Consider the following 14,339-nt stretch of genomic DNA (forward strand, 5'->3'; position numbering starts at 1 on the left):
TAAGGCCGTAAATTCGCGGCGACGTATTTATAGCTTATTAAAGTTGAAAGTTGCTTATGTAAGAAAATTTATAATCGCCGGGGGTTTCTGGAGGCAACACCGAAAAGTACAAGGCGCCCCTAATTTATCGCCCGAGAAAGTTTGGATTGTATTAATTCGGGGAATTTAAAGCTACGATTGCGGCGCGAGAGAAAAAAAAAGGAATGGATGTTTCTGGCGTCAATCGACACGTGTTGCGCGCACGTAAACCGACACCCTTCCCTCGCAAGGGTAACAGTACGAATGCGGAAAGTGCGAGTACGCGAAAGACGGAAACGTTTCCCAGACGGCGACGCTTGCGCCCCTACGCGGTTCCGTCCAAAAATTTCGAGAAATGTTAATTATTGAGGTATTTAGACGTTATAAACTAATACGTTAGGCAATGAGGGCGAATGGGGCGCCGAGTGCTTTGGCTTTGGTATACGCAAATTGTTGTAATTAGACGCTATTTTGCCACATCCCTTATATTATGTGTCACTTTGTATCGCTGTACTGTTGGAGTACACCGGCGACTGTCAATCAACAATCAGTTTATATCTAAGCGCTATTATGCGCCATTAGGGTTAACTTTGTCAGTATATTGTGCGCCACTTTGCGTTGTTAGCGATTGAATGACCTGCAATATGACGTAGGAACGGTTTGGGCCCGTCGACACTTACTACACCCCCTGCAGTAATAGCACCCGATTCATGCGCCACCTGGCGCAATCAACCTTTTAACCGAGAACTGCCAAACGCATTCCTGAGGAACCTGAAGAATCGAAAGAAGGATCTTAAGGATCAGAAGGGTCTGAAAGATCTCAAGGGTCTAAAGTAACTGAAGGATTGGAAGATTTCAAGGATCCGAAAGAACTGCAGGATCCGAAGGATCAGAAGAATCCGAAAAACCCGAAGGATATAAAGCATTCGAAGGATGTAAAGGTCTCAAGGATTTAAAGAATCTGCAAGGTCGGAAAGTAAAAGATCTTAAGGATCTTAAGATCAAGAATCTCAAAGGATCTCAACGATCTGAAAGGTCTAAAGGATCTGCGGGGTCTGAACCATCTCAAGGGTCTGAAAGACTTCTAGGATATGAAGATTTCAAGGATCAAAGTGATCTGAAGTACTAAAGGATCTGAAGTAGCTGGGGGATCTAAAAGATCTGCAGGATCAGAAGAATGCGAAACACCCAAAGGATATAAAGCGTTATAAAGCGTTCGAAGGGTCCAAAGGTCTCTCAAGGATCATCTGCAAGGTCTGGAGAATCTCAAGGATCTCAACGACCTGAAAGGTCTAAAGGATCTGCGGGATCTGAAGATCTCTGAAAGATCTTAAGAATATGATGGATCTAAAGGGTCTCAAGGATCTCAATAATTGAAGGATTTGACTGGTCCGAAGAATCTGCAAGGTCTGAAGAATCTCAACGATATCTTAAAGATCTTAAGGATATGACGGATCTGAAGGGTCTCAAGGATTTCACGAATCTCAAGAGTATGAAGGATCTGCGGGATTTCTAGGATCTGAAGGGTTTGAGAGATCTGAAGGATCTAAAGTAAAGAACTGCAGGATTTAAAAGTTCTGCAGGATCTGAAGAATCTGAAGGATCGGAAGGATTAGCAGAATCCGAAGAGCCCGAAAGCATTCGAAGAATCTCTAGGATCTATAGAATTTGCAAGATCTGAAAGATCTTAAATATCTGATGGATCCGAATGGTCTTAAGGATCTCAAGAATCGCAAGGATCTCAATGATCGGAGAGGTCTAAAGCATCTGCGGGACCTAAAACATCTCAAAAATCTCTAGGGCCTGAAGGATCTCTGAAGGTCTCAAGGATCATGACGATCGGAAAGTTCTAAAGGATCCGCCGGATCTGAAGAGTCTAAAGGATCGCTGGCATTTGAAGATCTCAGGGAACTAAGGGATCCGAAAAAAACTGAAAGATCTGCTGTATCTCAAAGATCTGCAGGATCTGAAGAATCGGATGAATTGGATGGATCAGGAGAAGAATCCTACGGATATGAAGCATTCAAAGGACCCGAAGGATCTGAGGATCTAAAAAATTTGAAAGATCAAGGATTTCAAGGTTCTCTAAATGATCTGATGGATCTCAATTGTCGGAAGGATCGGAAGGAACTGATGGATGTGTGAAGGTTCTGAATGGTCTGAAGGATCTGAAGAAACTGCAAGCTCTTAATGATCTCAACGATATCTCAAGGATATGATGGATCTGAAGGGTCTCAAGGATCTCAAGAATCTAAGGGATCTGAAGGTCTCAAGGATCTAAGGGTTCTGAAGGATTTGCAAGGATCACAACGATCGAAAAGTTCTAAAGGATCTGAAGAATCTGCTGGATCTGAAGAGTAAAGGATCACTGGCATTTGAAGATCTAAGGGATCTGAAAGAAACTGCAAGACCTGAAAGATCTGCAGTATCTCAAAGACCTGAAGAATCTGAAGGATCGGAAGGATCCGAAGAACCCGAAAGATTTAAAGCATTCGAAAGATCAAGGGTCTATAGAATCTGCAAGGTCTGAAGGAATCTCAAGGACCTCAACGATCGGAGACGTCTAAAGGATCTGCAAGACCTGAAGCATCTCAAAAATCGATTGGGCTTGAAGGATCTCTAGGGTCTGAAGATCTCAAAGATCGGAAGGATTTGAGGGACCTGAAGCATCCCCAGGATCTCAAGTGTCTAAAGGATCGCTGGCATCCGAAGATCTCAAGGTTCGAATTTGAAGTGTCTGAAGGATCTAAATATCCAAAGAATCCAAGGAATCCAAAAGATGGAAAGGTTCTGAAGAATCCGGAGAATTATAAGAATCCACATAACCCAAAGAATATGAAGAATCTGAATAAAGCGAATCATCCGATACGAATAATCCGAAGAACCGGAAAAATACAAAGAAGAAGAATGTGAAGATTCAGATCAGTTCGAAGAAATCCGATTAACCCTACGCGTCCGAGGTATCCGAATCACCGAATATAGTTCTTTGGAGATAACGCAAATAGAGCAGACACCCCTACTGAGTCCAATGGATCAGTAGAATTCAAAGAATCGTGATTCCTTGTGCTAAACGAGTCGGACTAGCTACTTAATTAGTTAGCTAATTAGCGCCATTTTAAAGCGTATCGAATCTGTAAAATTCGCTAACTTTATTTAAAAACTCAGCCACGCTGTTACGAGAACGGAGGTCCATAAGGGAAGAACTGCGTTTTCAACTAAACAAATATGGTTGAACGCCTCAAAAATTACGCGTAAAAATATGTAACCGCTCCTTAACCGTCGCGAAACCAGCAGCTTCGCCTTCCATACGACCATAAGACAAACTCCTTCTTCAGGAATTTTCAAATAAATCGCCAATCACAATGGAACGCGCCACAACGTCGCCACTTCTCGAAATTCTTTGTAACATTCGCGAAAGAACGCGTGCGTTAATTAAATTTCGCCTAGCAATAAAACTCCTTATCGCAAACCCTTTATAAATCAAGCAAATTTGACCAGACGTGTGTCTCACTTCCAACACTACACAGCGATACAATTAAAACGAAACAATTATCCATTTAAGAAGATTTCTAAACGGAAAAACAAATACGGAAATCCAAATTCAAGTAAAACAAACCAACTTTGTGTTTATTCGGAAATAATTCACCAGATTTGCACACAAAAATTGAAATTATATGTGGGCAACCTGACCGTAAACATATAATAACGCGATAGGAGATTTCCACATCATGAAATGTTACACCGCAATATACGATGAATCCAAGGGATTCAATAATGCGAGGAATGTGAAGAATTAGAAGAATCCGTACAATACAAACAATCGAACAGAATACGCAAAGAACCCAAGGAAATCGAGGTAATCGAATGATACGAAGAATCCGAATTAACCGAAGGATCCCGGGAATATGGAAAATTCAGTCCGAAAGTCAGAAAAATAGAACAAATCAGAAAAATTCGATGTAGCTGAGGAATACGAGGAAATCGCGATACTCAAAGATCCGAAGAAATAATGCAAAGTATCGGAAGAACTCGAAACCCCGAGGTATCCGAGCGATAGGCGCAACCTGATGAATCTAAAGAATCGCGCCCGGAGAATACGAAGAATCCCGAAGGGTCCAAAGCATCCGAAGAGATTTGGATACCGCAAAAGTGCGAAATTCTAAACGTCAATCGATACCACTTCACCGATATTGTTATCTTCTATAAGATCGACACTTTATTGCCATGTAATGATGAGACAGCAGTTTGATGTGCAAATATAACTGAGGCGTTTTACTTTGCTCGCCAGTTATCAATTGCAATGCCCGAAGCAACGACAGCGTTCAATTGTAGAGGGGTGGGGTACACCTACTACGAACTGATGGAGAGAAACCGGAACAAAATCGCACAGGTAACCTTTCCAAAGTGATTAATTAGGTTGACGCAATCACCGGCAAAGAGCAGACGTACGGCGAGCTTCTGCAGCGTTCCATTGGAGCTGCCATAGCGATGGAGAGTGAGGGATTAAACTCTGGCGATTTTGTCTCCATTTGCTCACTGAACCATCTCGATGTGTGTGTACCGTACCTAGCCTCACTGTTTACTGGTGTGATATGTGCTACTGTCGAACCTACCATGTTGGCCCAGGAATTGGTCTACTTGCTGAACCAGGTCGGGCCCAAGATAATATTTGTTGGCGAGGAAAGGTTGTGGAGGATCTCACAACCAAGCCACTCGTTGTGGTTTCCATACCCCCCAGTGCTATATTTTCCCCCAAAACGTTTAATACTCTTTCTACTTAACACCATTTTTGAAAATTGTCCTTATGGATGAATGTTTTGAGGAAGAACATACCACCGGGGGGTCTGAACATTATGGAATACCCCTCAGCATACGAAGGTTTTATAACGAAATGATCATTAAGTCTCTCTCCTTCTCCTGGCGGGTATTCCATACCCCCTAGACCCCCCGGTACTATATTTCCCCCCAAAACGTTTAATACTCTTTCTAATTAACACCATTTTTGAAAATGGTCCTTATGGATGAATGTTTTGAGGAAGAACATACCACCGGGGGTTCTGAACATTATGGAATACCCCCCAGCATACGAAGGTTTTATAACGAAATGATCATTAAGTCTCTCTCCTTCTCCTGGCGGGTATTCCATACCCCCCCCAGACCCCCCGGTACTATATTTCCCCCAAAACGTTTAATACTCTTTCTACTTAACACCATTTTTGAAAATGGTCCTTATGGATGAATGTTTTGAGGAAGAACATACCACCGGGGGGTCTGAACATTATGGAATACCCCTCAGCATACGAAGGTTTTGTAACGAAATGATCATTAAGTCTCTCTCCTTCTCCTGGCGGGTATTCCATACCCCCCAGACCCCCCGGTACTATATTTCCCCCCAAACGTTTAATACTCTTTCTATTTAATACCATTTTTGGAAATGGTCCTTATGGGTGAACGTCTTGAGAGAGAACATACCACCGGGTGGTCTGAACATTATGGAAACCCCCCCAGCATACGAAGGTTTTTTAACGAAATGAACATTAAGTCTCTCTCCTTCTCCTGGAGGGTATTCCATACCCCCCCCCCCCCCCCCCCCGGTACTATATTTCCCCCAAAACGTTTAATACTCTTTCTACTTAACACCATTTTTGAAAATGGTCCTTATGGATGAATGTTTTGAGGAAGAACATACCACCGGGGGGTCTGAACATTATGGAATACCCCTCAGCATACGAAGGTTTTGTAACGAAATGATCATTAAGTCTCTCTCCTTCTCCTGGCGGGTATTCCATACCCCCCAGACCCCCCGGTACTATATTTCCCCCCAAACGTTTAATACTCTTTCTATTTAATACCATTTTTGGAAATGGTCCTTATGGGTGAACGTCTTGAGAGAGAACATACCACCGGGGGGCAGGGCCGCATTTAGCCATTCAGCGCCCCTAGGCCTACAAACTAAAGAGCGCCCCCTACCTCCGCACTCTTATCGCACCCCATACACGTCCAGTTGTAAATAAATTATTCTTGATATTGTCAAAATTGTATTTGATTTGGATGGTGTATAGAATAACGAAAATATGAACTCCAAAATAGTACACAAACACAATACATTTATGATAGATAATATTCACAAATTCTGACCATTTATTAAAAACCAGAAATAATTACATCCTGGTTCATCATGTAGAAAAAACAAAGTAACAAGTACAACTGGTGCAAGCTATTGCCTCGGAACAAAGCGCCCCGCTGGACAAGTTCAATTATTCGCTAAAAGGGGAGTATGTTTGCATATGACCCTTGGCCGCCGGTGCCCGCAACGTAGCAGGAAGATGGTCTGCATGACCACGAGGATTGCGTTGCGCCCTATTACGCTTACGAATAAGTCAACGATTACGGACACGATAAGCGACGCTAGCAAATTGAACTTTACCTAAAGCGCATTCTTTCTTTTGTACCCCTTCCAATTTAGCGCCCCCTAAAAATTTGCGCCCTAGGCCTGGGCCTAGTTGGCCTAATGGGAAATGCGGTACTGCCGGGGGGTCTGAACATTATGGAATACCCCTCAGCATACGAAGGTTTTGTAACGAAATGAACATTAAGTCTCTCTCCTTCTCCTGAGGGGTATTCTATACCCCCCAGTGCTATATTTCCCCCCAAAACGTTTAATACTCTTTCTACTTAACACCATTTTTGAAAATGGTACTTCTGGATGAACGTTTTGAGGGAGAACATACCACCGGGGGTTCTGAACATTATGGAAAACCCCCCAGCATACGAAGGTTTTATAACGAAATGAACATTAAGCCTCTCGTCTTCTCCTGGAGGGTATTCCATACCCCCCAGACCCCCCGGTACTATATTTCCCCCAAAACGTTTAATACTCTTTCTACTTAACACCATTTTTGAAAATGGTCCTTATGGATGAATGTTTTGAGGAAGAACATACCACCGGGGGGTCTGAACATTATGGAATACCCCTCAGCATACGAAGGTTTTGTAACGAAATGATCATTAAGTCTCTCTCCTTCTCCTGGCGGGTATTCCATACCCCCCAGACCCCCCGGTACTATATTTCCCCCCAAAACGTTTAATACTCTTTCTACTTAACACCATTTTCGAAAATGGTCCTTATGGATGAATGTTTTGAGGAAGAACATACCACCGGGGGGTCTGAACATTATGGAATACCCCTCAGCATACGAAGGTTTTGTAACGAAATGATCATTAAGTCTCTCTCCTTCTCCTGGCGGGTATTCCATACCCCCCAGACCCCCCGGTACTATATTTCCCCCCAAAACGTTTAATACTCTTTCTACTTAACACCATTTTCGAAAATGGTCCTTATTGATGAACGTTTTGAGGAAGAACATACCATCGGGGGGTCTGAACATTATGGAATACCCCCCAGCATACGAAGGTTTTGTAACGAAATGATCATTAAGTCTCTCTCCTTCTCCTGGCGGGTATTCCATACCCCCCAGACCCCCCGGTACTATATTTCCCCCCAAAACGTTTAATACTCTTGCTACTTAACACCATTTTTGAAAATGGTACTTCTGGATGAACGTTTTGAGGAAGAACATACCACCGGGGGGTCTGAACATTATGGAATACCCCCCAGCATACGAAGGTTTTATAACGAAATGAACATTAAGCCTCTCGTCTTCTCCTGGAGGGTATTCCATACCCCCCAGACCCCCCGGTACTATATTTCCCCCCAAAACGTTTAATACTCTTGCTACTTAACACCATTTTTGAAAATGGTACTTCTGGATGAACGTTTTGAGGAAGAACATACCACCGGGGGGTCTGATCATTATGGAATACCCCCCAGCATACGATGGTTTTATAACGAAATGAACATTAAGTCTCTCTCCTTCTTCTGGGGGGTATTCCATACCCCCCAGACCCCCGGTGCTATATTTCCCCCCAAAACGTTTAATACTCTTTCTATTTAACACCATTCTGGAAAATGGTCCTTATGGATGAACGTTTTAAGGGAGAAGATACCACCGGGGGGTCTGAAAATTATGGAAAACCCCCCAGCATACGAAGGTTTTATAACGAAATGAACATTAAGTCTCTCTCCTTCTCCCCCCGGTGCTATATTTTAACACCATTTTTAGAGATAGTCCTTATGGCTGAACGTTTTTGGAGAGAGCATACCAGGGGTATGGAATACTCCCCAGAAGAAGGAGAGATATTTAACTAAATCTATCTCCTTCTCCTGGCGGAGTATTTCATAGCCCTTTGTTGATAGTTCCTCCTTCAAACCGTTCAGCTTTCAGGATATTTTTGAATAATGCTTGGTTGTTAAACTAAGGGAAGCTACGAAGGTTTTATGATGAAATGAACATTAAATCTCTTTCTTTCTCCTGAGGGGTTGCATTTCCAGACACCCTCTCCTTTCCGCCGATATTTTCTCCCACACAAAGGATTCTTTTGAAAAATTCTACGGCTGCTAAAACTTTTTGAAGGGATACACGACCGAGGGAGTATTATACCCCCCAAGAAAGAAAGATTCAATGTTCATTGCCTACAACTATCCGCTAATTCTCTCCTAAAACAAGAGGTCTATGGAGCTAAGGTGCAAGAATGCTTTAGCAGAACGCATCTTTGTGCTTTGAAATTCCCTAAAGGATTTTTTGGGATATACAGCGACAAAGACTAACACCCCTAATATAATTACAAGGCCTCCGCGAGAATTTTGACCTTCCTGCACGAGATTTCTTGTAATTCGCTTTCAAGTTCGAGGGAAATGCCTTTAGACCAATCTATATTCACAGTGGTGCAGTCAACCTCAACCCTGACTTCAGACGCCTCCCAAAAGAGAGAGAGGCGTCTCAGGAAACCTATCAAAATCTGTTGGAGGTCACCGAGCCTCAACATACCAAACCACGCGTGTCTCTCCGCCGCTGAACAGAAGAGAGGTAAGTGGGCCAGGCTGTCCCAATTGGGCCAAACCACTCGAAGACATCCCCTGCCACAACCCGAACCCAGAGGAAGTCCAACTCCATTCTGGCGGACAAACGGGTAGGCGACACAGAAGGACAGAGGTCAGCTCAAGGTTGGTGTCAATAAGGCTGAAGCACCCTTCCCGAGGGGTAGTGGGTAGTGTTAGTGACAATAACTCAAATAAGTTTATCCCAAAATGGTACAAATGGTTTAGCCATTACAGGTGGGATTGTAAGAATTCCAAGAAGTGCAAGTTTAAGAGGAGTAAGAAAAGGTCTACGTTTGTTAGCGAATCGGATATCGTCAAATCTGTCGATCTGTCACTAACTCGGGAGAAGGAGATCAGAATCCTATACCACCACCCAGAACCGGTAGAGCAATCAGCGAAATATCTATCAGCAGTAGGACCTTTGGAATTAGGCTTGTTGACACCGGAATCACTAAGGAATGATGACTCATTCGAGGAAAATGGAGAAAAACAACAGTGGAAACTCGGAGACACATCCAAATTAAAGATGCTGAGGAAGGACTATCCAGTCATTGGAACCAAGCTGAAGCCCTGGAAAGTTCTCAAACGAAAAATTGCAAAATGGCAATGATTGAGGAGGAAAATGCGCTCATTGAAAATCGCACTTGGGACCTAGTTTCTAGGCCGGCTGATAAGAAGGTGATTGACTGTCGGTGAGTGTATAAGTCAAGTACAATGCCACGGTTTAGTGGAGCATGTCCATGGGCTACAACGTGAACGGATTGATTTCACTGAAACCTTCAGCCTTAGAGTGAGGTGGGACTCGCTGGGTTCTCTATTGAGTGTGTGTGCACGAGAAGAACTCAAAATGATTCAATTTAAAGTCAAAACCTGAAAGTTACGATGGACTGGCAGGATGTGTCAATTGAGAAAGAAGCATTTACGGACTACGCCAAGCTGCTAGGTGCCGGAATCAGACGTTCATCAATTTTATGAGTAAATGTGCTTCTTTGTGAACGAAACGGAAACTCGTTTCATAATAAATCAGGCTATCATTTTATCTTCGATAAGAACTTCACTTTATTGCTAAGTAATTGTGAGACAGCAGCGCGATGGTCTTTATATAAGTGAGGCGTTGTACTTTGCTCGTCAGTGTTCAACTAAAATGCCAGAAGCAACGCCAGCTCTTCAATCTAGAGGGGTGGGGTACACCTACTACCAGCTGATGGAGAGAAACCGGAACAAAATCGCCCAGGTAATTTTGAGGTGTCATTTGATGTACTTTAAAGTGGTTAATTAGGTTGATGCGCTTACCGGCGAGGAGCAGACGTACGGTGAGCTGTTGCAGCGTTGCATTGGAGCTGCTATAGCAATGGAGACTGAGGGGCTAAAACCCGGTGACTTTATCTCCATTTGTTCACTGAACCATCTCGACGTGTGTGTACCGTACCTAGCCTCACTGTTTACTGGTGTGATATGCGCTTCCGTCGAACCTACCATGTTGGCCCAGGAAATGGTCTACTTATTGAATCAAGTCGGGCCCAAGATAATATTTGTTGGTCAGGAGGCGGTTGATACTATACGAAATGTTGTGGATGATCTCCAAACCAAACCACTGGTTGTGGTTTTTGGAACTTGCGGAACGTACACTTCCTTCTCTGAGTTTATACATCGTCCCACAAAGGGATTTGCACCACGTGTACCAATGGATTTGAACGAAACTGCCTTAGTCCTCTTTAGCAGTGGAACAACTGGTCGGCCAAAGGCAATTTGCCATAGCCACAAATCTATGCTGGCTGATTATCAATACATGTAAGTAGAAACCTGGGATATACTCGCATGACCTCTATTTTTTTTAGAATGGGGAAAGGTCTTTCTTCCCTCGCCGGTTTTGCAACACCTTACTGGGTCACCTTCCACGTCATCCAGCTCGTATGCATCGTACATGGGCTGCGCAAAATTGTGTATCACCGCTTTGACGTTAGCAATCCGTGGCGAAATTTCGACTTTAAAATTGACGTATTGTGCCTAAATCCGTTACAGGCTCTCAGCTTTTTGGATCACGAGCCTCCCGATGGCGTGAACTTTCAGAATGTGACATACATGGCGTTTGGCGGCAACGATATATCGAAGGAGCAAGTTTTGAGGTTGCGCGAGAGGTTTCCGCTGACCAAGGTCCTGAACATGTACGGACAATCCGAACTCTTCGGAAGTCCGTTTATGTATCCCCTCCACACCAACTCATGGGAGTTGACGATGAAGTATCCGACGTGCGTCGGAATCATGAAGGATACGGTCTCTTGGAAGGTGACTAGCACCCAAAGTAACTGTTTCGTAACTTAAGCCCTTTTAGGTTGTCGACATTGAGACGGGGCAAACTTTGGGCCCCAATCAACAGGGCGAACTTCTAGTGAAAGCCGAACAACAATTCAAAAGCTACCACAATCGCGACTCGTCCGAAGCCTTCGACCACGAGGGATGGCTGAAGACCGGAGACCTGGTCTACTACAACGAGGAGATGTGCTTCTTCGTCGTGAACAGGATCAAAGAGAGCTTCAAGTATCAAGCCCATCACATCATACCGACCGAAATCGAGCACGTCCTCCTCACGCATCCTGCCATCGCGAAAGCCGTGGTCCTGGGTCTTCCGCACGAGACCGAAAACAACCACCCGATGGCGGTGATCCAGCTGCATCCGAAAGGGCCGCGCGTTTCCGAGGAAGAAATCGTGAGGTACGTCGAAGAGAGGGTCGCCGACAAGAACCGCCTCAGGGCGGGGGTAAAGTTTGTCAGCAACATTCCACTCACCGTTACGGATAAGGTCAACCGGTTTAAGCTAAGAGAAATGATAATAAATTATGGTATTTAGTATTAGAGTATTAGAGTGACTGATTCTCATCTAGGCAGTGACGCGAGACTACCGAGTGTTCACGTTTCCACGGCACAAAGAAGGTTCAGCATGTAATACAGGCCCTTCTTAAATAACTAAAGTGACGTTTTGAATCCAGAGCCTTCTGGGTGTCTATCTAGTTTTCTCCGTGCCGCAAGACTTGTAGTAGGTTTAAGGTTTTTATCTATACTTTTTTATGGAATAAAAAAAATTATTGAAGAGGAAGTTCAAAAAACGAAAAAATTCCAAAAACGACTCCAGTAACACCAAAAAAGCCACTGCATGTCTATGGGCATGTAGAAGGGATTTTGGTTGTACAGGGTGGCCAAATAAGAATGCGAGGTACTGTATCTGAAAATCTATCCATCGTAGAGGCTTGTGGTAAAAAAATTATTACTAAAACGGCCACGAGCAAAACCTGGAAAATATTTTTAAGTTTCTGAAATGGCCGCTAGGGGGCGTAACTGCAATCTGGAATCTAAAAAAGTGATTTTTCTGTGAATTCCGCCATATTAACCTAACAAAAAAATGTCCGGTCTTTGAAGACGACGATAATCTGAACCTTTTTTGTTTGTCAATTTTTCCTGTATCTCTAAAAATGAAGTGGTGGGGGGTATTCAAGGGTTTCCGTAAAGAACACCCTGTATCTCCGAAACGGCTGAGCCGATTTAAACAAACTCGGGTTAGTTCAAAAGAGCTATTCTTCAGCTACAAATATTATAATATTTGAAGTTTTGTTAGTTTCACATATCACCGCTTGAGGGCTTTTTTCGACATTCCGACAGAAATGGTTAATTTTCTCAAAAAAATTAAATGCATTGTTCAATTTTTTTTCACGAAAAAGTAGCTAAATGATGCCTAAACAAGCTCGCGAAAACAGCATCTCGATATATTGGTGTATATATATATATATATATATATATATATATATATATATATATATATATATATATATATATATATATATATATATATATATATTTTGGTAAATCGACGTTGACGCACCCAAATACAAATCGACGTACCGGCACCCGGCTTTTGAATGAGATAAAGCTACGTTCAGACACCTATATATGAGCAGAATCATATATGCGATGTGGCACCACCTATATATGAAGGTCAACTGTACAGTCGATTTCCGACCGCGCAGACCCTTTGTTTAGTGGAATGCGGTTGTAACAATAGGGGACCCCTACCTGTACTTACCCACATATTAAAAACACTTTTGGACGTTATTTAGTTTACTGAGCATACTTTCAGTTTGAGATTAAAATACATGCCCACCCGATGAATGACCGTGTATTTACTTTATTTTAGATACATTACCTAGTTCAATTTATTGGGGCCGCTGCATTAATTTGATAGAATTATTAAAATATTTTTTAATAGGAACTTGAATACGATATTTTTAACGTAACCTTCAGTTTCACCGCAGAATGGTATATAATTTCTTTTTCTCACGATGGTCATTTTGCAATTTGGAATTTTTCAATAAAGATTGCTTTTTATTAATGTCATTACCACCTACTAAGATTTTCTTTTACCAGGATAATTTATTCAAATAAAATAAGCGTGATATGTTCTAAATTTAACTAATTATCATTTAATTAGATGCATTTTTACAGTTTAATTAATAATAATCATTCCAAACCGGTTTTCCACATATTGGTTTATAAGTTATATAATAAGTAGGTAATTCACGCACGTGTTCCGTTTCCAAAACAATCTTTTGAAAACTAAATAACTTTAGTGGCCATAGTACTTTTGTATTAACTAGAAAATAAGTCTGTAAATAACCAAAAAAATAAAATTGACCATCGTAGGAAAAAGTACCTCCGCCATTCTGATGGCAAATTATAAATTGCGTTAAGCACACTATCACGTTGAAAATATTTTGCCCATTTAACAAACCCCATATATTCTGGAAAAAAGCTAGTTGCCCATCAATGATTAATGGTATCCCTTATTTTTTAAATATTAAAAAGGGCAACTGTTATCTCTTCTTTCGTCCGTCCGTTCGGACCCAGTTCTGCGGTTCTGAACTACGTTTAGGAGAATTGTCTTAGAGTAAAATTTGCAAAAAGTTCCTGTTTGAAGAAAGTTGCCTTGGTTGTCCATATTGGTTCGAACTATCGAGACGGCCTTTTTTATTTAAATCATCTAATTCATCCTCCAATCACATCTGATAAACAAGTTTAAAGGGATCGTTAGCAAACAACCTTGTTTATCCATCTTCCAGTACACGGATGGTATCTCTATGATTAAAAGCAATCATAAGAACTCTAAAAAATATATTTGCTGATTATTATATGTAACCTAAAAGGTTGTTCGATATTTATAAATAAAATTTACAAAAAGTTTCTTTTTGAAGAAAGTTACCTTGGTTGTCCATATTGGTTCAAACTATAGAGACGGCATTTTTGATTTAAAATCATCTAATTCCTTCTCTAATCACATATAAGAAACACCAAGCACGAAGAGATCTGAATCTGTGTTTTAGTCACTGTGTTT

General features: G+C 42.1%; 1 protein-coding gene across 1 annotated transcript; it reads left to right on the top strand.

Moving 5' to 3' along the window:
- Window positions 1-9,168: 9,168 nt before the first annotated feature.
- LOC116180831 (luciferin 4-monooxygenase-like) lies at window positions 9,169-12,014 on the top strand. Its single transcript, XM_031500968.1, has 4 exons — window positions 9,169-10,193; window positions 10,239-10,750; window positions 10,798-11,245; window positions 11,292-12,014. Exons 1-4 carry the CDS (start codon window positions 10,104-10,106, stop codon window positions 11,805-11,807), a joined length of 1,566 nt encoding a protein of 521 aa, XP_031356828.1. The 5' UTR covers window positions 9,169-10,103; the 3' UTR covers window positions 11,808-12,014.
- Window positions 12,015-14,339: the final 2,325 nt, after the last annotated feature.

The sequence above is a fragment of the Photinus pyralis genome, unplaced genomic scaffold (genome assembly GCF_008802855.1).
Source record: "Photinus pyralis isolate 1611_PpyrPB1 unplaced genomic scaffold, Ppyr1.3 Ppyr1.4_LG9, whole genome shotgun sequence".
In the NCBI taxonomy this organism is placed as follows: Eukaryota; Metazoa; Arthropoda; class Insecta; order Coleoptera; family Lampyridae; genus Photinus; species Photinus pyralis.

What these genes read in the sequence shown, in the direction of transcription:
- LOC116180831 (XM_031500968.1), top strand. Translation starts at nt 10,104, where the DNA reads ATGCCAGAAGCAACGCCAGCTCTTCAATCTAGAGGGGTGGGGTACACC. An exon ending in ACCGGAACAAAATCGCCCAG is followed by an intron (nt 10,194 to 10,238) that starts GTAATTTTGAGG and finishes GTGGTTAATTAG; the next exon opens with GTTGATGCGCTTACCGGCGA. An exon ending in AGGATACGGTCTCTTGGAAG is followed by an intron (nt 11,246 to 11,291) that starts GTGACTAGCACC and finishes AAGCCCTTTTAG; the next exon opens with GTTGTCGACATTGAGACGGG.